Raw genomic sequence first — 24841 nt, 5'->3', positions numbered from 1 at the left:
ACCCCTTCTGGCTTCCCTTTTCTCGTTCCTGAATCTGCAGTAGCTCCCTAGAATGACCTCCTCTAGCAATCCAGACCCCATGGTGCTGTGGCCTTTCCACTGACCCTCTGTCCTGTGTCGGCATCAGGTTCCTAACTGAGAACAAAAGCAGAGAATCAACACTAAAGGCAGAAATGATCCACTACAAACCCCTGGTTTTCTATGCCTGGTTTACTGGCACTGTCTTTTCCCTGCTCCTAGATGCAGAGGTGCTAAGGTCAGTCCTTGCCTTTCCTTCACTCCAGCAGAGCTCTGATCTATTCCCCGGGCTTCTATTACCTCATCATGACCTGCACACACCTCAATTTGTGAGCAGCACTCATTCAGTTGGTCTAACTGCCTGTCCCATGTCAGTCTGCTACAAAGACACATTCTCAGCAAAGGAAATGATCTTCCTAGAGAACAGAGGGGCCCTTGTCAGTGAGTGGGAAGGGCTTTCAGTTCCTCGAGTTCCACAGTGGAAACTGAACTCCTCTTCTCTGTGAACAGTTTTCCCTGTTCACCTATCACTTCTGTTGATACTCCACTTTCCCCTGCCACTTGGGATTGCAGTCTTGATATTATTCATGACTACTGAGCCCCACTCCCTCAACCCACCCAGTCTAGCCATTACTACTTCATACACAGACTGCTAGGGGGGTGACCTAAGTAGTTTTCTTTTCTAATTTTTCTATTTCTAATCTACCAAATCCATCCTTCACGTGTGCGTGCGTACGTGCATGCATGAGTGTTTGTGTGTGTGTGTGTGTGTGTGTGTTGGTGGTATGCTCGGGATTGAACTCAGGGCTACAAGCATACTAAACATTTATTTTGACCACTAAGCTATTGCAGTTATATGGCAGTTTTGCTTAATTCTCTGTAATAGGAAGTGTTTGTAATAAGTGACATCTAACATTCTTTCCATCTCTAAAGCTCTCATTTTATGCTAAATATCACTCCCTTCTCTTAATTCAAAAGCCTTACCATGGTTCCTCCATTGCTATGAAATTAAGTCCAAACTTGGTATTTGTTATTAAAAGTACATTACGATTTGGCCCTAGCTACTTCTATAACATTATCACCTACTGCTTCCCCTGCAGCCCTCTGCAAACACACCACATGCTTTCTTACCTCCCTTTGCTACCTCCCTTCTTCCTGCCATGATGGATACCCTCTATCCTAAGGCAGTGTCTTAGCTTTCCTTTGAGACTCACCTAAGGTCTGCTCTCCTCAACCAGGCCTTTTTAGATGATCTGAGACTCACAGAAAAATGACCCTACTCCTATGTCACTCATCTAACCCTTGGTCATTACTTAGACTGTAAAACTCTCAAAGCAAGGGCAGTTTGGAAAATCATTTAAGCATCTGTCATTTATGCAGTGTTCACACTCTGTGCTGGGCATTACGATTACGCATATTTTCTACTTTCCCAACACTACTACAACATGGATATTACTACTCCCATCTCAGAGATTAAGAAGCAGAGTGCCCAGAAATGCACAACCAAGGAAGTGATGAACCCAGGAGGGAGACTCAGGTTTCATCTACTCCCAAACCTATGTCCTTTCTACTATATCATACCACATCATCTTATCTCTAGGAATATAATGGTAACTATAGTAGTTCTCATTTGGAAGAAGGGTTCACAAGATGAACATTAGTGATTATGGTAATTATATGGCTTTTCCTCAATACATTAAACCAGCATGTAACTGTCATCATAAACCTGTTATCATGCCCTTCTCTGAGAGTGGAGGTATAGGCTGGATTTTCCTATAAGTTATGGTATAAAACAAATTCTCTTCCTTACTCTGAAACTCATTATCATTTAATAGTCCTGAGAACTTCTTTTTCCCCTTTAATTTTCTAAATAATAAACTCTTATCTATGTGGCATAATCTTTGCTTCACTAAGCTTAAATCATTATTTTGCATTTATTTCTACTCCCTATTATCAAATCCCATTGTGTGTTATATGTTTAAGACAAGGATTATCAAGGGCATTGGTATTTAGGAGTATGCAGAAGAAAATTGAACTGAATCAATTGCTCTTATTATATAGTTTTAGCTACTTTTTTCTGGCATAATGTTTATACTTAAAATGCATAAGAGGATTTCAAGTAAAAATGGATTTTAAAAATGAGCTTTTCTTTTGAAGTTCCTGAAGAAACATCAGCTGCCTCTATTGATATTAACATATAATAATCCAGGTTTGCTTGATAGAGCTTTACTGCACCTGGGTGCTGAGTACTTCTGTCCATTCTGAGTGGTTCTGGGAAAGATTTACTGAAACCAAGGCTTCTGAGAAAAATTTTGATCTTTCCTGGAGAGACTGAAACCTTCAACCCAAGGAGGTTGCCCAAACTAGGGTTAGCAGATATCTGGGTTTATAAAGGACAGTTCTACTCTATGTCTGTTCTTTTGACTTAGTAATTCTCTTCAATTTGAAAAGTGTCTCAGTTTACACAATAAATTATATGACCATCCTACTAATAGCTATTTTATTTTCCCTTATAGAACCCCAGGTTCTTTCTTAGGGTTTATTAAGTCAAATCCTGTTTGTTATTAGCAATCATTGTAAAAGCTTCCAATAATACTATCAAAATGGGGTAAGCCAAACCAGACTTAGACTTCCTTTAAAATTGCCTTCATCCTCCCTGGCATATTTTCCTCCTGATGCAGAACCTTACATAGACCCCCTGGAGAAGAAGCATATGCTGAAATTCTGGTTCTGTTCTTGTTATTCTAGCCATACTGAAGACCCTGCCTACCTCCCATTCCTAAGATCTTCCAGAAATCCTATCTGCTCTGCTCTGCCCTCTTGAGACCACAGACACCAACCTTAGAGTTGCTATATCTCGGTATAAATTCTAAAGACTAATTGATCAAGTTTTACCAATATAGAAACCTAGGACTGATTGGGAGGCATTAATCATAATTTAATCATCTGACAAGCCTCTGTGCTGCAAGGATACTGCAGCATCTGAAAGAAATTAATACATACTGCATATGCAGCTGTGTGGAATTTAGTCATTTCAATAGCACTGTGAAAGCATTTACCTACTTCTTCTTCTTTTTATTTTCTCCTCCCAGTTCTGGGGATTGAACACAGGGGGTACTCTGCCACTGACCTACATCTTTAGGCATTTTAAACATTTATTTTGAGACAGGAACTCACTAAGTTGCTGAGGTTGGCCTTGAACTTGCAGTCTTCCTAGGCTCCAGAGTCCCTGGGATTACAGGCATGCACCACCACACATGGCTCATCTACCTGCTCTTTCTTGCCAGCTCACTAAGATGCTCAGGTGTGTCATGACACTTGGTCTTTCCTGCTTAACATTTCTTTAAGGGACTAGAAATTTAATCATCTGACAAAGCATGTAAACCTTCTCATTCATGAAAAATTAGAGGCCAAGAGTGGCTTTGTCTCTGCCTAACCTCCCTCACAGCTTCTCATGCCTCTGGTCTGATTGCCCAACCCTCACTGCTTCCTATGCCCTAGTGGAAACTTGACCACTGAGTGCCTGATTATAACCCCAATCCTGTCTTTCCTTTATAGTGACTAGGTCCCAGCACTACCGTATTTGGTTGTGTCAGCAAACTGCAATAGAGATAGCTGATGATAATAAAACTTCTCTCCTCTGGTTAATTCCTCCTTAGAAAGTGATTTTCCCATATTGTGCATAAAACATATAGTTTATTTTAAAATCTCAAATCGCAGACCATACTTTTAGGACGAATAATCATTTCTAAGAAGATTATCAAGTATCTTATAGTAACATGTCATTCATCTTAATATTATTGTTTATGCAAACAAGATGATTTCTGGAAAATTAAATAGTTGAATTCAATCAATATTTAGTTTTAAAATGCTTCGCAATCAGCTGGATTACTGCATTAAAGGCATAGTATGGGCACAGACAGTTAAATTTTTACTATTTTTCCATTACTGTTGTGCAAAATACCCATTAACAATAATTTTTTAGAAAATAACAGCTTTGTAGCTCTTACTCAGAAGTGGGCTAATTTCTATGATGATCCACAGAATAATGAGTGTCTTTGAAGTTTTCACTCTTTGTCTCTATTCCCATTGGTACTGAACTTATTTTATTTTTAATACAATTCTCATGTCCCATTTCCTATTCTTTCCTCAAACCACTGTGAAGCAATCAGCTTAAGTCTCTTTGGGAAGGAGGATGTCCTAATAGAAAGGACAATTAAAGGTATTATTTAAAGCATGGCAACATTTATATTAGATTATTATAAGTGGAGTTTATTTTAAAATAGGTTTTCATTTTAAAATGGTTCCGGTTCCCAGTTTAAAATAGGCTTTCATTTTAAAATGGTCCCAGTTGGTAACATCTTCTAGTTGCAGTTTACTCCCTAAATATGACTTCTACCAGCATTATTGAACAACAACTTTAGCAAGGCAGACAGGTGTGATCTGCTCCAATGCTGGTTGTCCTTGTTAGAAGATAGACTTTGACCTATAAACCAAATGGTTAGAAATACAATAAAAAAATATGATTCCAATTTAGTAGAAACTCATGCACTTGTTTATAAGGTCTGAGGGATTTTCAATTGGAAGTGAATTCTAACTTTCAGCTTTACATTTCTCAACTGGCACATAATCTATACTGTGTAAATATCTCAAAGTACGAGGGCTCTGAAAGGCTGAAGGCCCTGATGAGTAAGATTCTCATTCGTAGTGTGCATACTTGACTTCTGATGCTGGCCTCCTTGGGGGCATGAGCACTACACTCACTTTCCCATCAGTACCTGGGTAGGAGGGAAGCTTCCTGGACCTGAAAGAGTAAAGACTCCCACACCTGAAGGAACACCCGACCTCAGGGAATCATGCTGCCCCAGGCACAGAGCAGAGAGGGGGACAGAAAGCAGTGCAGTCAGATTTGGTTGTTACCTCGATGGCCAGTTGGAACTGCTCATGCTCCCGCTGTAGCTGTTCTGCTTCAGACAAAGAGCTGGCATTGACCAGGCTGGCGTTGAGCATGGACTCTCCATTGCGGATCCATCCCAGGACCTAGGGAATCAGGATAAGGACAGAGGTGAATGGCTTTCCACAGCTTCCCCAGAGTGTTGCCTTATATAAAGGCACTTCATTCAAAGGACAGAGTTCAGGAAGGGTCTCACTATCACCTTGTGACATAAGGAGTTTATTTTATGTGATAATTCCATTTCCAGGTCTATATATTATTTCCTCCCTTTACCACCCACTAACTAACCTAATTTCCTCACTCATTTAAGCATCAATCTGGTTGTATGTGTGTCTAAAGTTCCTTCAGGAATATTGAATGGCATAAATAAGTAAATTCCAACTGTTGGTATCCTATTCTTTTTTTAAGACCCAGTTCAAACAACAACAACTTCCTGAAATCTTCCACGCCTCATCATTCCTATTAGGAGCAATCTCTTCCTTTTTCAGCACAACCATACTACTTTGTATGTACCACCTATATGTTAATCACCACAGCTGACTTCTTCAGTTATTTTAACCTAAATTTCATTTTCCCCTTAGAAGGTAAACTCCCTGAAGTCTGGGGAAATCTATTAGTCATATCTTATTATCATATGGTGCCTAGTACAGTACCCTACCTATCATGGGTGTGGTATAGTAATGTTTTAAAAGTAATGGAGAAGACCCAAGTCATACCTGAGCGGTGAGTCCAACCTCCCTATATCTTACAAAATAGTCAGGAATAAATGGAGTTGGGGTTTGCTAGGTAAACGGCCCAAAGGAAGCAGGAAGGAGAAAACAAGTAAAATAGCATGAATAAGTCATATACTGATCATCAGAAAAAGGGAGAGTAAATTATAATGGACTTAAATCATTTAGAGGTTATGGCTGGGCTGAATACAATTTCTGTGTGAACGTAATGAGTAGTGGGGCAAAGAAAACTCAGCTAAGCAATATTAGGATAGAAGAAGATTACAGCTAGCAGATAGTCCTAGTTTGTGAAATGGGCAACTATCTAGTTTTAACAGAGTCTGTGTAAAATAGTCCACCTGGTTATACAAAATTACATACACGAGGAAGTGAGGGGAAAGGGAAAAATAATACAAGGGGGAGGAATGAATTACAGTAGTGGGGGTAGAGAGAGAAGAGGGGAGGGGAGGGGAGGGGAGGGGAGGGGGGATAGTAGAGGATAGGAAGGGCAGCAGAATACAACAGACACGAGTATATCAATATGTAAATCAATGGAAGTGTAACTGATGTGATTCTGCAAGCTGTATACGGGGTAAAATGGGAGTTCATAACCCACTTGAATCAAAATGTGAAATACGATATATCAAGAACTATGTAATGTTTTGAACAACCAACAATAAATAAAAAAAAAAATAGTCCACCTGGGAGAGTTAGGCTCTGCAAACACACCTGTTGTGCTGTCACCAGAACGCAGCTAAATATCTTCTTTTCTAGGGACTCTGAGGTTTTTGCTTGGTGAGGAAATGAAACTTCTCTGGAAATTTCAAAGTCAGTAAATACCATCCATCTGTTACCTCATGCCAAAGGAAGAGACACCATGATCTGTTTCAGATTTGCTTTCAAATTTTTTTCTCCCCTCAACTTCCTCATGTTAAACAACTGGAAAATACCAAGGCTGGTCTGCTGCTCCATAACTCCCAAAGGGCTTTCTCAAATTTCATCCCTGAGCAGACAATGACTGATGCCTTATTGTGCATGGATAACATTGGGGCACAAGTCCTGCTGGAGCTGGGCTAATTGGATTGAGATGTTAATTCATGGCCAGTCTGGCAGGTTGTGGATGAGATGCCAATCTGTAAAGCAATTGGTTGCAGGAAATAACTGCTCAGAGTGTACGTGTGAAATTCCTGTTGTCACTGGTGGACTGTGGCTGGCTAGCTAGAGGTGCTAATGATTTTGAAAAGCTGCCTGAAAGTTTGCATTCATAGATTGCATGTCCAAATGCTCTTCTATTTGGAAGATGGAGTTCATAATATGTATTTTGAACTGTGTCTCTATGTACCATGTTTCACTGAATTCTGCTTAGTTTAGAGATTATTTAAGAGTGTCAGAAAAACATTTTCTCTATGTGCAACACAAATTAATGCTCCTTCTGGGCCTCCTGAGTATTGCTGGAAAATTCTTCTCCTCTCTAGTTTCAGCCAACTGGAAACATCAGTGATAGCTATGGTGGTGAGAATACCCATTTACCAGCTTTTTCCACCTAGAAATATCATGTGTTTGGTCCCTAGTTCTTTTATTAAATCATATCCTATTGTTCATTTTATTTCCCAAATACTGTTTATAAAATACTCTTTATAAAATAATTTTGAAGTTCTAAACATTTGATTTAAAAAAATTTTAATTGTAGATTAACAGGATAATACCTTCATTTATTTATTTTATGTGGTGCTCAGGATCAAACCAATTGCCGTACACATGCAAGGCAAGTGCTCTACCACTGAGCCACAACCCCAGCCCCTAAACATTTGATTTTAAGAAAATAAGAATACATGGTAGTTTATACCCATGGCTTATTCCATGGTGAGATTGATCCCCATGAATGAGTCAGCCCCAGAAGTAGAACTGGCATAGTTTAGAAAAAGCATAAATTTGAAGTCAGAATACCTGACTTTGTTACTTACCTGGAAAAATCACTTAACCTATCTGAACCTCAGTTTTCTTATCTGTAAAATAAGGATAGTTGCGCCTTCCCTTTTTGTATTACAGGGTTGATGTAACATACTGGAAATGTAAAGTTTGATAATGATGATGGTGTTGGTGTTAGTGATGTCTGGTAGTGCTGTGATTCTTCATTTATACTTTTCCCAATGAAAAGAGAAAAATTTTAGATATAGTAAGCTTTATTCAATAGTTTGAATGAGCTTATTGACATATTCTGATGTTTCTTAGGTTGTTGTCATCATTACCCTTTATACTCTGATTATGGACAACTTTTGTAGATGTAATTTTCTATTATTGGGATCTTTTATCCTCCTGATTCATAAAATTTGTTAGTTATTATCCTGTGGGCATCCAAATATGTGCTAAGTAAAAGAGACATGAAACAAAATGAGAAAATATTACTTCTACTAATCTTGAGCAGTGTGAACTTAGAAATATCATTTAATACAAGGCACAGTTTTCTCATCTATAAAATGTGAAAACTTTTTTTGCTTTAAGCAAAAGGTAAAGATGAAATTAAATCACTAATATGCAAATATTTTTCAAACCATAAAATCAGAAGGAGAGTGGACTAGAGTAACTGGACGTGGATGTCCACACCTGATGATGACATTTAAGATGGGAAGACAAGGCCTTGTAATAATGCATGCTGAGGAAGCTGCATGCCGATGACTGTGTTCTTGAGGTCATACCTACAATAAAGTTATGAAGTTGCACTTAAGGCGACCAACTCTTAGGATTGCTATTATAGATGACCCATCACAAGGCACAATTACTTCTGAAATAGGAAAAATACTTAGGAATTTTTGGTAGTAGGGAGCCTGTCATAATTCTAGAATTCCTTACTTCTAAAAACTCCTTTCTCTGAGATTGTACACACATTCATTCTTCCTGGATTTATGACTATCCATTTGCCATGTGTTTTCTTACTTATCTGCATTTTGAAAGAAAAGGATGGTACGTGTCCCTTTGGTTGCCCATCTTTTGGATCTAATTGAATACCTTTCTACCTTTTACATACAGTCACCAGAACTGAACACAGTATTCTCCACAGGAGTATAAGGTCAGGCTAATATTATTTCCCTTTGTTCTGAATATATACTTGATCATATGGAAATTTTGGCAAATATTTAACCTGAGGAAGCAATCTGATATCTTATAAATTGATTTTAGCTTATTTTCTGCTAAATGCACTGCTTTGCAAGAATAACATCTGGAAATTCATTTAGTTTTATACCTATTAGGTCATTTTTTTCAATCTTCCTGAATTATCTAATGGATGTGAGGTCATCTTTACTGGAGTGGTAATTTTCCTGGAAGCAGTCTGAGAATTCTGTGGGGTTTGGAGGGTAATCTGAGGGGCACATGGGTGGCCTGGGGACCTAGGCCAAATGCTGTAATTGGGGGAGTGGTTTTCCTTCAACATTTCCCCAGAGGCAGCTCTTAGAAAGAAAGTCAGTTGCATTCCTCAATTTCATTTGTTTTGGATAATCTTCAGTCAGTCTATGCACCTTTCTCACTTGTAAAAGCTTTGTTTAATATAATTTTGGTGTAACTACACTTCTGATTATGATGGCTACACAGTCAAATCTAAACCTTTAATCTAAAAGCTCCAACAATAGAGATGTATCATAATACATTATTTTATCTCCCTTTCTGTCTAAATTAATGGCATTTCAATTAAGGTATCTTTTTTCTTTTCTTTTTTTCCTCTATAAGAGTATATTCAAAAGAGAAACTCTCAAGCCAGTGTCTAAATTTAGCCTCACTGATCAATACTGACATCTAAATTAACTCGCTTTTTCCAAGTGTCAACAGTTTCCAAATCAATATTTCCTGCTCCACCAATTTCCATCAAACACAAATGCCTTCTCTGAAACTGGATCAGACAAATCCCTAAAGAAAGAGCCTACACTGACAAGGAAAACAGGTCTGTCTAATGAGGCATGGTGGCTTAACCAAGTAGCAGTCCCTTGGTGATCAAAGGGCTACTGTCTTTTGCAAAGGTCTTTGTAGGTTTCTTCAGAGCTGGACTTGAGTAAGCTTGTACAGTTTTGAACTATAATCCCATGTGTGTAATTCTTGCCATGGTGGGAAGAGAACATCTTCCCACCCCTACAGAAGAACTTTTTGTCCTCCAATGCATGAAATTATGAATGGGAATAAATGCAGATATTAGTCAACCCAGGATTACTCAGATATAAACAATCTAGTTTTCCATTTGACAAACTACCTATCATCCCAGAACCCACTTTATATAGGATGTATACTTAAAGAATGAAAATTCATTTCAATTTTAATATCAGCTTAAGGAAAACATAATTATGGAACTGATTCTACTATTGATGCTGGAGCAAAAAAATAAATAAAATTAAAAATCCAAGAACAAAAGCAAAACTATGTCTTCCATTTTAAAGTCAAATAGGAATGACTACCCTACTTTTTTTTCCCCCTATCAGATGATTACTCAATCCTGTCTTCTGCTACTGATAGAAATTCCCAGGCTTGAGAGCAGGGGAGGAGTTTGATGACCTGTTGGAGCCCTGCTGGCTTTAGGTGCCACACTCTCCATGCAGCCAAGACCATGTCTGCCTGTCTTTTCAGACATGGTATCAGCCAGGCCAGGAAAACCTTAGACTGGGAGGGCTTCTCTCTAATGCTCCTGTGTGAGTATGAGGCCCCTTAGAGGCGAGACTTGCATTTAGGCAGCTTGGGCTCAGGTTTCAGCAAACTACTGTAAGCCCTGGAGAGCACTAATTCTGTGTGCCTCAGTTTCCTCATTTATAAAGAAAACATAACACAATTTCCCTCATGGGAATGTTCTTTTTAAAATGAGATCATAAAGGAAAAAGTACCTCTCATATGAAAAGAAAGTACTATCACTTATGCTAAAAGTTTCAAAATTTGTGTTCCTATTACTGCTCTGAGCCTGCTAGGAATTCTAACATGTCCTTATGAATAACATTTATATTTAGAGGCTCATGTGTATCCCACTGTAATTAGGCAGAAAACACCTGGATGGCAGCTCTGTGATCCAGTTTTGCATGGGGCTCAGTGATTTGATTTCATCTGTGCTGAATATAGACCTTTAGCATGGCATGTGGCTGGGCTCTGGCTGAGCACTGATTGAAAGAAAAGAGGAATGAAGATGATTCTTCCCAGTATAATGAATAATGATGTAATAATCATGGCATAAGCATTAGCAAGGGATATCTTGAATACAGGTGAGTGAGAAATAGTTAAATATGACATTTTTGTCTCTTGTACTCCATTAATACATTTAAACCTAAAATCTCTTGTAGACACTGTACATAAGAATGTTTAAAGGTGGAAAATATTTCTCTGCTTAGGATAACTTGGGCCTAGAAGAAGCAGGGGGGACAGGGTTGCTTAGAGGAATAGGGAGCAGAAAGCAGCAACCACTGAGGTGATGAGGTCCTGACCTGCAGGAGGCCCTCTGGCACCTGTGGAGGGTAGTGGTGTGTTCTTTCCTCATTGTGATCATAGTCTGGTGACCTCTCTAAGCTTCAGTAGCCTAATCCTTAAAACAGGACTAGTATCTGCTTCAAAGAGTATTGTGAGGATTGATGGAGATGGAAAAGGTACATAGTATTGGAACTGTTATTGTATTTTTACTTCAATCTTTGTTTTAAAAGATGCCAATTCATTATGTTCACAAGAATTACTATTTCTCAGTCACCTATATTCAAGATATTCCTTGCTAATGCTTATGCCATGATTATTACATTGTTATTTATTACAGTCTGCTCATGATATAAATAGTAATCATTATAGTAAATAAAGTGTTCCCCCAAAGCTCCTAGGTTAATACATGAATATTCAGAGGTAAAATAACCAGATTATAGAGTGGTAACCGAATCAGTTCATCCTAGTTTGAATGGATTAACTGGGTGGTAACAGTAGGTGGGTGGGGTCATGACTAAAAGAGGTGGGCTACTGGGGGCATGCCCCACAAAGGGTTCATTTTTCCTGAGGCCTCTTTTGCAATTGCTCTGTTTTCTGGCCACCATAAGATGAGCAGCTTCCCTCTGCCAAGACCTTCCACCATGATTTTCTGTCTTACCTGGGGCTCAGAGCAATGGGGTCAGCCAACCATAAACTAAATGCTCTGAAACCATGAGTTCAGAGTGAATTCTTCCTCCTCTAAGTTGTTGTTCTCAAGTATTTTTGTCATGGCAATGAAAAGCTAACTAACCCCGAAATTGGTATTGAGAAGTGGGGTTGTTGCTGTGACTAACTTGACCATGTGGTTCAGAAGCATTTGGAACTGGTTTGATGGTCTGTCTCACTTTGGGCCCACAGAAGAGTCAGTTGGCCATGGACTGAACCTCTGAAAACTATGAGCTGAAAGCATAACTAACAGTAATATTCACAAATGTATCACTTATCATTAGGTACACATTCCTGGAGGTCTGAATGTGTCCTCCAGTAAAATGCCTGGTATAAGGCCTCATGCAGAGAAGAATTCTTTGATCTTTTTTAAAATCAACTTTTAAATGTCCAGAAAATGTTCCTTTAAGAGTCACATACACATTGGAAATAATGATGGAAATGACTACTACTTAACAACTATCAGCTATGTGTCAGGTACTGTCACAAGGATATAGGTGCCTCAAATTTATCAATGTAACTCTGGACTCTGTGACAGGATTAAGCATAGGAAGGAACAGAATAGATTCAGTGACAGAGGACAACATGGGAAATCTCTGGAATGCTCTCCTTAGATTATAATGTGCTATAGCTTGGGGCATTTTACCATGGAGTCTATTAGGTACAGCAGCCAAACTTTCAGAAATTAATGAGTCCTTATCTATTTTTTAAGGCTTGGATACTCAGAGGTTACACCTGTGGCTGTGGCTCTGCATGCCTCACCCACAACAGGAGCGGGCACCAGGCCAGGCTCACCTGTTTGACCTCGGCCTGGAGGTGCCGCAGTTGGAGACACTGCTCTAGCCGCTTGTGGGTCTGTTCCGCGTTGAGCTCCAATTCATGCTGCTTCTCATGGAGAAACTCTAGCAACTCTTGCACCTGGGCTGCCAGATCAATGTCTTTTTCACAGATTAACTCAATTCCTGATTTAAAAAAAAAATGTAAATATTTAAAAACCACATAGTACTGTGAAGACAACATTTCCTTAATATTCGTAAGAAAACTGGATTTGGAAGTGGCCATTATCAGCACCCTCCCAACCTCTACATATCCCTCTGTTCAGCCAGACAGATCCCTGTAAGTGGCCCTTATTTAGGATGCTCAGCCCACGCCAGCTCTTTTGGGTTAACTGATCCTTTGCCTGGAGTTACTTTTCAATAAGTGATCAGCTCTTTACTACCAAATGGAATTAGAGAGTTGGCGTTCTGGAAATCCATCCCTGGTCAACAGCACCCACTAGCCCCTGACAGGAGATTTCGATTTCCCAACACCCAGAATATTCACAAGCAAGCCTCTGGGTCAAATCAGAAAACATAAAACTAAACTAAATGGACCCTGTTTTAGGAAATTCTGCCAAGGGCACATTCTCTTTTAAGCTCAGATATAATTTCTCATTAGATGGGAAGTACACTATGATGAGAGTAGCTGGGGAGTGATGATTTTATTAGCCAACTTCTTTGCCTCTAAAAAAAAAGCAAGGCTTAGAAATAGATGCTAGCAGGGCTGGGATGTGGCTGAAGTGGTAGCGCGCTCGACTGGCATGCATGAGGCACTGGGTTTGATCCTCAGCACCACATAAAAATAAAATAAAGATATTGTGTCCATCTAAAAAAGTAAAAAATAAATATATATATATATAAAAAGAAATACACACTGGCTCTCAAACACATACTATAAATACACCCTAGCAACATCACAGGGATATTGAATGCTTATCCATTTCACACAAGGAAAATTTGTTCATTATTCTACTAATTCAAAACAATTAGTAAGCCCAGTCACTGACAAGCGTCCAGTGTTAATAAACCACCAGCCTGTAATAGGGACCATGAATTGATATCTGCTAGCCAAAATCTGTGGTTCCATTCCTTCTCTACCTTCCTGTCTGCCCTTTCCCTATACCTCTCCCAACACCCGAGTGCAGATATATACACACGTGTTCTCCTTACCCTGCCAACACTTCTATTTATACATTATCTCCACCGGTTCGGAAGTAGCCTTTCTCAAATGGATTTCTGCTTTAGGATACAAACTCTCAAAGTAAAGGGACTGCCTTAGTTATCCAGTACTTTTGTTGCTAGTGAGTTGAACTATAGTCCTTTTTTAATTCTCAGAGACAACATGGAAAATGTACCATCTTCTGAACCAGTCCTGAGGGTTAAAATATGAGTCTCGGGCAAGACATCTAACCTTTCAGAAGCTTCATTTTCTTCACATGTAAACTACAACTTTGCAAACCGATCTATTTATCTACCTACCTACCTTATAAGTTACCTCTTAATTTGTTGGGATGATAAAATGAGATAATACATGTAAAGCACATGACATGTACATATTGTGTGCATATGTTATATACATGCAATCAATGTAGATCCATGTACCCATAATAAATACAGATTACTGCTCCTAGTCCCATAGCTTTCCCTAGTTCCTGGCACTCACCTTAAACTTCCAACTTTCTGCCCTCTTCCATTCATTCCCTCTGGGTTCCTCTCTCTGACTTGGTGCAAGTTGTGATTTACGTTGTTTCTTTATTTTAATTGTCTACCTATTTTTGATTCAGATTTGTTCAGATCCTCAGCTTTGGGAAAATTCTAACTCAATCATTTTCCTATTCTGACCTCTGACTCTATTTAGCTCTGTAACCTCTTCTGTCCAAATCCTTATCCTTTAAATGATGGCCCAAAGCAGTTGTGGTTCTAATGCTGACACTTTATCTGAGATGCAGAAAAATAGGGACTTGACCCACAATGGGATTCAGACTCAAAAACCCAGCAGGTATGTCCTCAAATTATCCATGGTGATCAAATTCAAAGGAACCCACCAATCTTAACGAACGACCTAAAAAAAAATCCCCTTTGGGAGACATCCCTGTTACTCTGACTCACACCATAAGAACTTCATCACTGCTGCCACCAACACACCTGCAGCCTGCAGTCGGGGGAGTACCAGGAAAGTCTGTGCACACTTAGGGAAATTCATTTCCAGAGGCAAAAATAGTGTTTTATATAAGGACAATATGGGAGAGTGGGAAAAAATATTTTCTGGTGTTACATGGTAATAATTTCAGTATCTTTTCATATTTATTTTTTTGTCAGTTTCATAATTCCAAGTCCCAGCTCCCGAAATATCCGTGGGAGACAGAGAAAAGAACAGGCTTGTTCTTTTGGCAGCCAACCCCCTCTGGTTGCTATTTTCAATTACCAGGAGGATGAGGTAGATCATCTCCTTCTCAATAAAAATATAAGAAACAGAGAGATTTCTACCTCTGCAGTGCTCAGCATGGAGAATGACCCTTGACCCCTATGTTTACTTTCTGGAAATGTAATTTTAGATCCATCTTTTCTTCATGTCCAGTCACAGTGAGGATTTATTCTAGCTTATCTTCATTTTGCAGTGTCTCTTAGTGTTTAGCATGCTGGGCTAAGTCAAGGTGTCTTTCTGTGTGAAGCTCACAGCTGACCCCTGCCACACTGATGTGAATAGATACTTGAAGCCAACAACTCATCAAGGAGGCCAGCACCTGCTTGGGACGTCATCCACAACAGGTAAGCCTACCCCAAGAGTCAGGTCCTGCAATTTCATTTGTTTCACTCCATATTATTTTACATGAGATGAATGCAAGAAATACAAAAGATGAAGGGATGCCCACTACATCTCTGAATTCATCATTGTGAACACACCATTGTGAGTGGAGTGAATAGGAGGAACACGAGGGCTTGTTCAACCCACTCCTAGAACAGAAAGAAACCCTTCTCTTCCACTGCTCTCCAATACATTGGTGTGAGTTCCAGTTAAAACACCAACTGGTAAATATCCACCAGTTGACAGCAAATAGAGTTTGCTTATGTTGACTTCACTGCTCTCAGTCTAATCATAGACCTACCCATCTTCCTTAAGGGGCTCTCAGAAATTCAGGAAGAGATATGTGTTCTTTATATCAAGTCATGAATTATAATAAAATGGTTGTCAGTCTTTTTAAAAAGAATTGTATTGCGGTGTCTTTCTGATGTGCTCCCATAGTGTTCTGTGCCTATCCCTTCATCAAAATGCTTCCACCAGAGTTGGTTCCTTATCAACTTATTTATATTGTACAGGAACAGGGCTCCCTGACCAGGCCTGTGTTGGCTACATTCATCTCTATTTCTTCTGGCTCCAGCATGGTGCTGGACTCGTATCACCCAATACATCCTTGGTCAGTGAACAAACAGGCCTCTTTAGGAAGAGCTGAGGTCATATATTGTGGTGTACAGTACATAAGAGCTTTAGGAAAGGTCATGCTTAGGTTTGAATCTACATTTTGCAACCAATTAATGGTGAGATTATGGGCTCCTTACCTTTTCTGAGCCTCAGTTTTCTTATCCATCTAATGGGAATCACAACAACTTACTAGGAATGTCATGAGGACTGACAGAGATATTATATATAGTTATCTAGTTGGCTCAAAATATCCATTTTCCACTTTTCCCTTTAATGTAAATACCTTTTGTTGATTACTTATGGCACTGTTGAATGTCTTATGTAAAATGTAAGCATAAAATCTGCTGGCAGGTATTTATGCATTTGCTTAATGCACATCATTATAAAGTATGGTTTGAGAGCTATTACTAGGGCTCTCAATCCTTGCTCACATTAGATTCATTTGAAGAACTTATAAAAATCACCAAGTCCTGGCCACATCCCAGACCCATTGCAGCAAAATCTCTGTGAGACTCAGTTGTCAGTGATTGTTAAGACCCCCAGGCTGATTCCAACATGCAGCTACAATTGTGAAGATGGCACAGTGGCCACCATGCAGAGACCAGAGATGCTCCTGGGTTACACTCAGCTACGGAACCCTCTGCACTGATGTTTATTTAGGGTACAAGGCCACAGCAAATAACAATAAACATGGCTCTATTTTCCTTGGCTGCAAGGTTGAGGGACCACTTCAGTTTCCTCAAGGAGAGAGGTAGCTGTGGTGGAGGGTCAGATTCGGGGATTCCTGGCTGTGCTGCTCATACCTATAGCATGTTTCAACTGTTCATGTTCTTAAATATTTGTATCAGCCTCGGGCAGAGAATATCTTTTATTTTTTCTTTTCTCCTCTCCTTCCACTTCTCTTACTGTATCACTCCCTCTATGAAACACTCAGGTCAGAACTTAAAAAGTCCTTTAATCAGGTTTTTAGATCAGTTTTCTCAATTTTGGCCTGGGCCAGAATCGCCTGGGAAGTTTTTTAAAAAAATAAAAACCTTGGCCCACTCCAGGCCAATTAAGTAAAACTCCCTGAGGAATGAGGCCCAGTCATTGGTATTTTTAAGAAGTTCCCAGGTGGGGCTGGGGATGTGGCTCAAGCGGTAGCGTGCTCGCCTGGCATGCGTGCGGCCCGGGTTCGATCCTCAGCACCACATACAAACAAAGATGTTGTGTCCGCCGAAAACTAAAAAATAAATATTAAAAATTCTCTCTCTCTCTCTCTCTCTCTCTCTCTCTCTCTCTCTCTCTCTCTCTCTCTCTCTCTCCTCTCTCACTCTCTCTTAAAAAAAAAAAAAAGAAGTTCCCAGGTGACTCTAAATGTGCAGCCAGGATTGTTTTACATCAAGGCTCTCCGCTCTTCCTGTTAGCTCCAGCAGGTCCACATTCCTGTTAACCCCAGAGTAGCTTCCATTTTGAAAAACCACACACCCTTCCTTTTCTTTCCTTTTACAACACAAATAAAATTATTTGTGGTCCATTATTTTAACCTACATCTGTTCTGCCCACATTGTGTTCATTCTTGATTAATTCAGCAAACGTCATTATTGAGAACTTGCTGTGTGTAAGACAACCCTTCTGTTAGAGGCTTTTGGAGAATCTGCTCGAACACAAACCCCCCAAGAGAATTGTGTGTGCTAGAATATAAAAATAAAACAGGAGAGTTGTCAAGCTTTTCTGAACCCTTTCCATGCTAGTGGATGATCCCACTGTGCTTCCTGCAATCTCCCTGTGTGGTAGATATTCCTTTGACCACTACTTCCTTAGAAGAAGGGGAGGCATTTTGGGGATTGGGTAACATGGTCAAGGACACCCAGGTAGCAAGAGGAGTGGATATCAACCCAGGATTTCCTCTTGTGTCTGTGCTCTCAAAATCCTCCCAAATGTAATTATTTTTTGGGATATGTTTACACTATTTTCAAATACTGTGCCTGAGTACTTAGGCACACTAAATTCTAGGCATTATTGCAACAGACTCCAAAGATTTTTCACTTAAAAGTGGTGCATAAAAAGAGAACTTTTATGATTTGATTAAACAACAAAAATATATCTGTAAGATACACAGCTCTTGATCTTTCTTTCTTTTCTTCCTTTTTTTCCTTTTTTTTTTTTTTTTTTTGGTAGTGGAGATTGAACCATAGGGTACTTTACCACTGAGTTTTACCCCCAATCCATTTTATTTTTTGTTTTAAATTTTGAGACAGGGTCTCACTAAGTTGCTGAGGCTAGCCTTGAACTTGAGATCTTCCTGCTTCATAGTCTCTGGAGTCATGCCCAGCAGCATTTGTTGTTTCTGAGGTCAAGTGTAATGGTTATCTAGCCAGATTTCATTGGAGAGAAGATCTATAGAGTAACCAGTGAAAGTAGTTGGATTGAATCATGGGAAGTGAGAACTGGAAGAGACTTTAGGAATCAAGGCCCATGCAACACTAGACACAAGAAGAAACTAAGGTCTAAAGAGAAAGAGAAGGGTCTTCCAAAATCAGACTGCTTGTTAGTGATGGAATGGAACCTTGAATTCAGACAGCATGTTTTCTTCCTAGTCAAACTTATTGCCTCCCAACTTGAGATGCAAATAGATAATGCTATAGTGAGGAAAGAACATGACAAATGAAGAAATTATTCCTCAGACTAATGTTGACTTATGACAAGGCTTTTGCTACTAAAAACATTCAAAGCATATACCATTAATTTAGGGCAGGGGGCTAAAAACCAGTAAATCTTAATTTTGCTAGATGTAATGTTTTTAGAATGACAGTTATTTTACCTTTAGTCCAAATAAATGCACTGGAAAAACCACAATCCTATGTCTCTGAAGTCTTGCATTCCTTAGCCATGAGAGAGGAGCAAGGCCCACCCTGGGTGCACCCCTCACCCACCTCCACCCCCAGCTCTGGCACGACTCTGTCTTCCCTTGCTGCAAGCCCCGAGATGAGATACATGACTTTTCTGCAAGACCAGGTCACGGACAGGGAATAAGCTTCCCCGAAATGCCTGGGTTCATTCCATTTGAAGCCTCATGGGTTCTGCCAGACTGAACAGCTAGCTGAGGTAGGTGTAGAAGAACAGCCAGTCTCAGTGGAGAGGGCTGAAGAGGCTGACCAAATATCTTTTTAACAAAACTTGTTTCTAGAACAGGATACTGTGGGGGTGGGCAGCCCATCTGCCTGGGGGTATTTTCACCCACTCAGTCCTCATGGCTAAGGTGGACGCCAAGCACAGCCAACCCCCGGTCACAAGCAGTCCTCAGAGACTTCCAGATCCATGCTTTCTGTTTCCATGGATATTTGGATGCTGGGACAGAAGTTGGTTTGCCCAAGATCATGACTGCACCTGGCAGGAGCGTCCACTTCGGAGTGGTGAAAGTGAGCATCCTTGCACAGTTGCTCTAGCCAGCCTCTCTCCTAAGTACTGTGTCTTCATCTCTCATGGTCCCCATTATTAAGGCCTGCTGTGGGCTAAACCCTGAATCCAAGTACGATTCTCAATCACACAGAAGGGGTCACCATCCACCCCCTACCACACTTCCCTAAAAAGGCTGTGAAAAGCCATAGTTCATGTGCCGGAACACTGCTTCTGAAATTTTAATGTACATATGACCTACCTGGAGTGTTATGTTTTGGATCTGGAATTTCCCCCAAAGTCTCATGAGGTGGGGTTTTTAGGCAATGATTGGGTCAAAGGGCTCTGACATCATCAGCTGGATTAATCCATTTGATGGATTAATTTAGTGGGAACTAAATGGACTACTGGGAGGTGGGAGCTAGTTGGAAGGAGTAGGTTACTCGGGGCATTCTGTGAAACGGTTTATCTTCTCCCTGGCTCCCAGCACCCCCAGCTTCCTGGCTGCCATGAGCTGAGCAGTTTTCCTGTCATGTACTTCGGCCATGATGTCCTGCCTGTGGCAATGGAACTGGCCATGGAAGACTCCTCTGAAACCATGAATCAAAATAAATCTTTCCTTTTCTAAGTTGTTCTTGTCAGGTATCTGGGTATAGCAATGAAAAGTTAACTAAAGTGAAGAAGACCTGGGTTCCAGCACTCTAACAGAATAAGTAGCATCTTTTCTTCTGGACCAGCTATTCTTGGGGAATCACTATGGCTTTCCCCAGTTCTAAAAGGCCATCCCGGAGAGTGGCAGGAGTACATTAAGGGATCATGCACTTGGTGGATTCATTTTGAATAAATCTTGAGCAAGAAAAGGAGTAAAATCTGTGTAACTTAGCCATGTTTTCTGAGAAGCAATAAAATTATATGATCTTGCAATAAATTTTTATCAGTACTGCTTATACTCACTTACAGACCAGTGATAAAAAATTGAGGGCTTGTGAAACATGAGAGAACAGAAGACTGCCTGGGAGTGGAGGAAAGGAGGAGAGTGTATGCCGAGGATGGGATGGGGAGCTATATACTTAAGAACAATTCCATGGATGTCTGGCTGCTTTTGGTTTACTTTTCTAAACCACCATTAAAAAACAAACAAACAAACAAACAAAAAACCAAGCTAATTCCCACCATTAGTTGGCCTATTCTCTTTGCAGTACCAGGAGACCCGGGCTCTATTCCCATCTTTCCTAGAGCCTAACTGCGCAATCTTGGATAAGCTATTTTAGCTCTCATGGCTTTGCTTTCATTTTCTTTAAAATGGGGGTAAAATTTCTATTCTTGGTAGAAATAAATGAGAGTGTGGGAGTGGTCCTTGGAGGCAAGTGGTATCCTTGTTTCTATCATCTCTCCTGCCAGAAGAATGGGGGGGCTGCCTACCTGAAGCCTGGACTTCCATGATGTATTGGTGTAGATCTTGGCCCTGCTGAATGACTTCAAAGGTCATATTGTTCATGGCTAGCTTTCTTTCTGTGTGGCGCTGTAGCCGCTGCTCTGCTAGGGTCAGATCCTCCGTGTTGAAGTCATTCATCTGCCGAAGCAAGTCCTCATTCCAGGCATCCAGCTCTGCTGTAACCTGTGAGGAACCACCAAGATCAGTACAGGCTTGCCAAATCCTTGAGAGGCTACTAAGCTAAAGCTCACCAATCCCAAGCCTTACTAACTAACGCAATCCTCAGATAGTCTTTGCTTCCCATCTCTTTGATCATGATCTCTTTGATCTAAGCAAGACTGCCATGCATCCGTGTGCACATGCCTTCCAGTGTTCTTTGTGTGTTTCAATGTCTATCGCAACAGCAAAGGAATAGCAGGAAAACACTTAAGTTCTAATATATGGTTTATAAAGCTTTTGCATATTCATCTCATTTGATTGCCACAATGAAACAATGAGACAAGGCAGCATGGAGATTTTCAAGTCTATCTTACAGAAGCAGCAGCTGACCCTCGCTCAGACAGACATAGTAATTGTCACAGGTTTCCCTTGCTAGCAAGGGGCAAAGCTTATGAAGTAGCTTAGTTCTTCTCCTGACTGCAAAGAGGTTTTGTCCACCATCCCCAACAAATGTTGCTATAAAAATATTTCACAATTGAAGAGGTCCTCAGAAACTGAGTAGTGAGTATTTTTCAGTAATATAAACTGAGGTCTAGAGAAATCTGACAAATGTGTCAAGGCTACAACATTATTTTAAAAACTCTACATGTCCAACTCCAGGTCCAGATCTGGTTCCTGTGTTCCATTGTGCAGGATTCCCTCCATCAATCATAAAGAATGATATCCAGAAATAAACAACCAAAATAAATAAATAAAATTGTCCAAATCACGGTTTGTAGTCCATTCCTTGCCCATTAACCGCAGGAAATCAGAATAAAACTAAGACAACAACCATGAAAGGAAGAGCCTGCCTCTTCTTTCAAATTTCTATGAAACTGACTCAATAAAGGGTCCTTTTGATGCAGGAAGATCCCAGAGGGGTCCTAAGGTCAGGAATTCACGAAGAGGAAAGTGTCAAAGGTCCTGGTGAGGGAAACAGAGAAAGGTCAAAGTATTTAAGTCAGGAAAGTGAGGCTCAGAGGTCTGGTATCTTAGGAATATGATCTAAACTGAATGTGAAATCTGCCCAGTATTCTATATCTGGTGTTTCTATATTCTTTCCTCCCTTCTCCTTAACCTCCTCCACTCTCATCAACTGACTACATTAAATTGAAGGGCCAACTCTGTTATGCAGCCTGAAGAGTGAGAATTCCAAGGGGCTGAATTTCAACAGAAAGGGCTGACTCCTAAGGTCGCTTCCCCGGGGTCTATATACTCTTCACCCTCTCTGTGTCCGACTCTACTTCCCTATTTCTCCAAGTGCCAATAGCCAGAGCCTTCAGTGAGTTTAACTTGTATGCTTTCAATGTTTTCTGGAGTTTAAACTATTTTCTTTCTTGAACATTTTTTTTTCTTAAGGAGTGTTCTTTTATTGGGGTGTCTTCTCCAATTTCTTTCTGGAATACAAGGGGCTTTTTTTTTTTTTGTGGTACTGGGGATTGAACCCAGGGCCTCACACATGCTAGGCAAATGCTCTACCAGTGAGCTATATATACCCTAGCCTTTTTTATTTTTCTAAGTTGCTGAGGCTGACCTCAAACTTAAGATCCTGTTGTCTCAGCCTTATGAATAATTGGGATTATATGAGTGTGACAATGCATCTTTTTTTAAAGAAAAAAATCGGTTTCAAAACTGCAGCTTACCTTACTGCTAATGAGCAACCTTAACTTTCCAACCTTATCTCATGCTCTCTGCTAAGATCCATTCAAACCGGTTTACTGCTGATCCTGAGCATTAGATCAGTATCCACCAGCCTCCATTCCTGTTCAATAACCCTGTCTTTCCTCCCAGTCTCTTGAAGTCTTGACCACCCTTCAAAACAGACCCTCTGGCCTGAAGGTTCACCACATCCTTAGACTCAGATGTTTTTCCTTTGGTTTATCTCATAACATGGGACATGGGTTAGTTTGCTCATACAGAGATAAGATTGTTAAAAGCAAAACCTACCCAATGGAATGAATTTAGAGATCTAACTCCATTTGGAGAGCATGTGCTCAGGCAAGAAGTGAGGACCTGTAGCAAATGAATGAAAGATGGAATACAAGGTTCCCAGAGGGCACTCAGTTTTCAGTTAACCTATTTTGCTTTCTCCTTCTGCTCTATTAGCTCCATCTCAGGTCTGGCCTTCTCAGTTCCTCCCTTGGCTCTAGTGGCCTCTGTCTTATTCACTCTCCTGAATTAATTGGAAAGTTAGGATCTGATGACCTCTTGAAGATATAGTTTGAACAATATTTTTAATCTAACAGTTGTCTACTCTAGAGACATAGTAATAAGGGAAATTAGATGAGGAGCTAAAAAAAAATTAGGGTAACAGGCAGTGGGAAATGACAAGTCTCACTTTAAAAAGATTAGATACACCAAATTTAGTATTCTGCTGCCAAAAATTGATCCATGGGAGTTGGTTTAGCAGTCACCTTGGGCTCTGTTCACAGGGAGTCCTCTCCACTGGCTCCTCCTATTATCTGAGTCCTCCCCCATATTTATGTGTACAGAAAACTTTAGCCTCTCTTCCTCAAGTGTTTTAATCTGTACCTGCCTGAACCAGAACTCACCTTCCCCCTTTCTTCCACTTCCTGTGGTCTGCTCTCATCAACTTAGTTCTTTACTATCACCTGCAAAGTTGGAAATCTCATCATGTAGTTTTTTTTTTTGATAATTTTTAGATGTTGATGATGATCATGATGAAGATGACAAAATGATTGAAGAAATCATTTTTCTCTAAATTGTGCATTTATTATGGGATGAATAGTGGGTTAAGCCATTCAACTGACTTTATTTTAATCCCCAGAGCAGCTCTAGAAGGAAATGGAAATACATAGCAGCCAGGTAGCTTTCCTCATGGTCTCAGAGCTGCTGGTGGCAGAGCTGAGCATCAGCTACTAGTCCAATGCTCCTAACTATGGTGTGACATTAATAAGGCTTCCGTAAGAATTGATTTCCAGGGGACAGCCTTCTTTTTTATGCTAACATCAGAGAAGTAACAGTTTTACTCTTCATGTTTTCTTTTCTTTAAAAAGACCCATGATAACTCAATTTTCTTCACTTCATATGCACCTTATAAACATATGCTCTTTGAACAGATCAATAAATCAACTATATGCCTGAGCCCTTATATAAATTCCAGGCATAATTTATACTTGCAAGGAAACACACTGTCTTCCATCAATAGGGTATTTTTGTTTAAGGGTTTGGTAAATTTTTAAATCGATTCTACCAAACTGCTTAGTATAAGGTAAGCAATCTAACCTATCTCAAATTCTCTGGTTCCCCAAGGGCCTTTGTCATGAATGCGAGACACATCTGCAATTGGAATTGGGATGTGAACAGAGGGATTAAAGCTGAAGTAGAGAAGTATGTACTACTCCCTGCATGAGCAGATTCTCTGCATGGCAAGAGAAACCACCTGCTCTATATGAATACCTAGGAGTCTCCTGATACGACTCAGCAATGAATTAGGAGATGAACAATGGGACACATAAGATGTTTAGTTGCTTAAAATCCAGAAGCAGGTACATATGCTCATAAATACACACACATGTATATATTTACTTATATATAATATACATTTGCTATTATCAAACTCATGTGTATGTAAATGTATATGAAATGAAAATGTATTGTGAATAACAATAGTAACAACACTGACCACAGTACTGAGTGCTGCTTAAATGCCAGGGGCTTTGCCAGAAACATTACATGTGTTAATTCATTAAATCCTTACAACAACTCTATGGACTAGAAAATATTGTCATCCTAATTTTTCAGACAAGGAAA

General features: G+C 39.9%; 1 protein-coding gene across 1 annotated transcript in view; it reads right to left on the bottom strand.

Moving 5' to 3' along the window:
- The window catches only part of Kalrn (kalirin RhoGEF kinase), a 440727-nt gene that overhangs the window by 254512 nt on the left and 161374 nt on the right, over positions 1-24841 (bottom strand). Inside the window, exons 12-14 of the mRNA XM_077795355.1 lie at positions 20857-21052; positions 12613-12779; positions 4939-5058 (exon numbers count right to left, since the gene is read on the bottom strand). Of these exons, the coding sequence (XP_077651481.1) occupies positions 4939-5058; positions 12613-12779; positions 20857-21052 (483 nt within the window). The remainder of the gene's footprint in view (positions 1-4938; positions 5059-12612; positions 12780-20856; positions 21053-24841) is intronic.

The sequence above is a fragment of the Urocitellus parryii genome, chromosome 2 (assembly GCF_045843805.1).
Source record: "Urocitellus parryii isolate mUroPar1 chromosome 2, mUroPar1.hap1, whole genome shotgun sequence".
In the NCBI taxonomy this organism is placed as follows: Eukaryota; Metazoa; Chordata; class Mammalia; order Rodentia; family Sciuridae; genus Urocitellus; species Urocitellus parryii.
The sequence above is the reverse complement of the archived record's forward strand: the minus strand, read 5'-3'. Positions and strand labels throughout refer to the sequence as shown.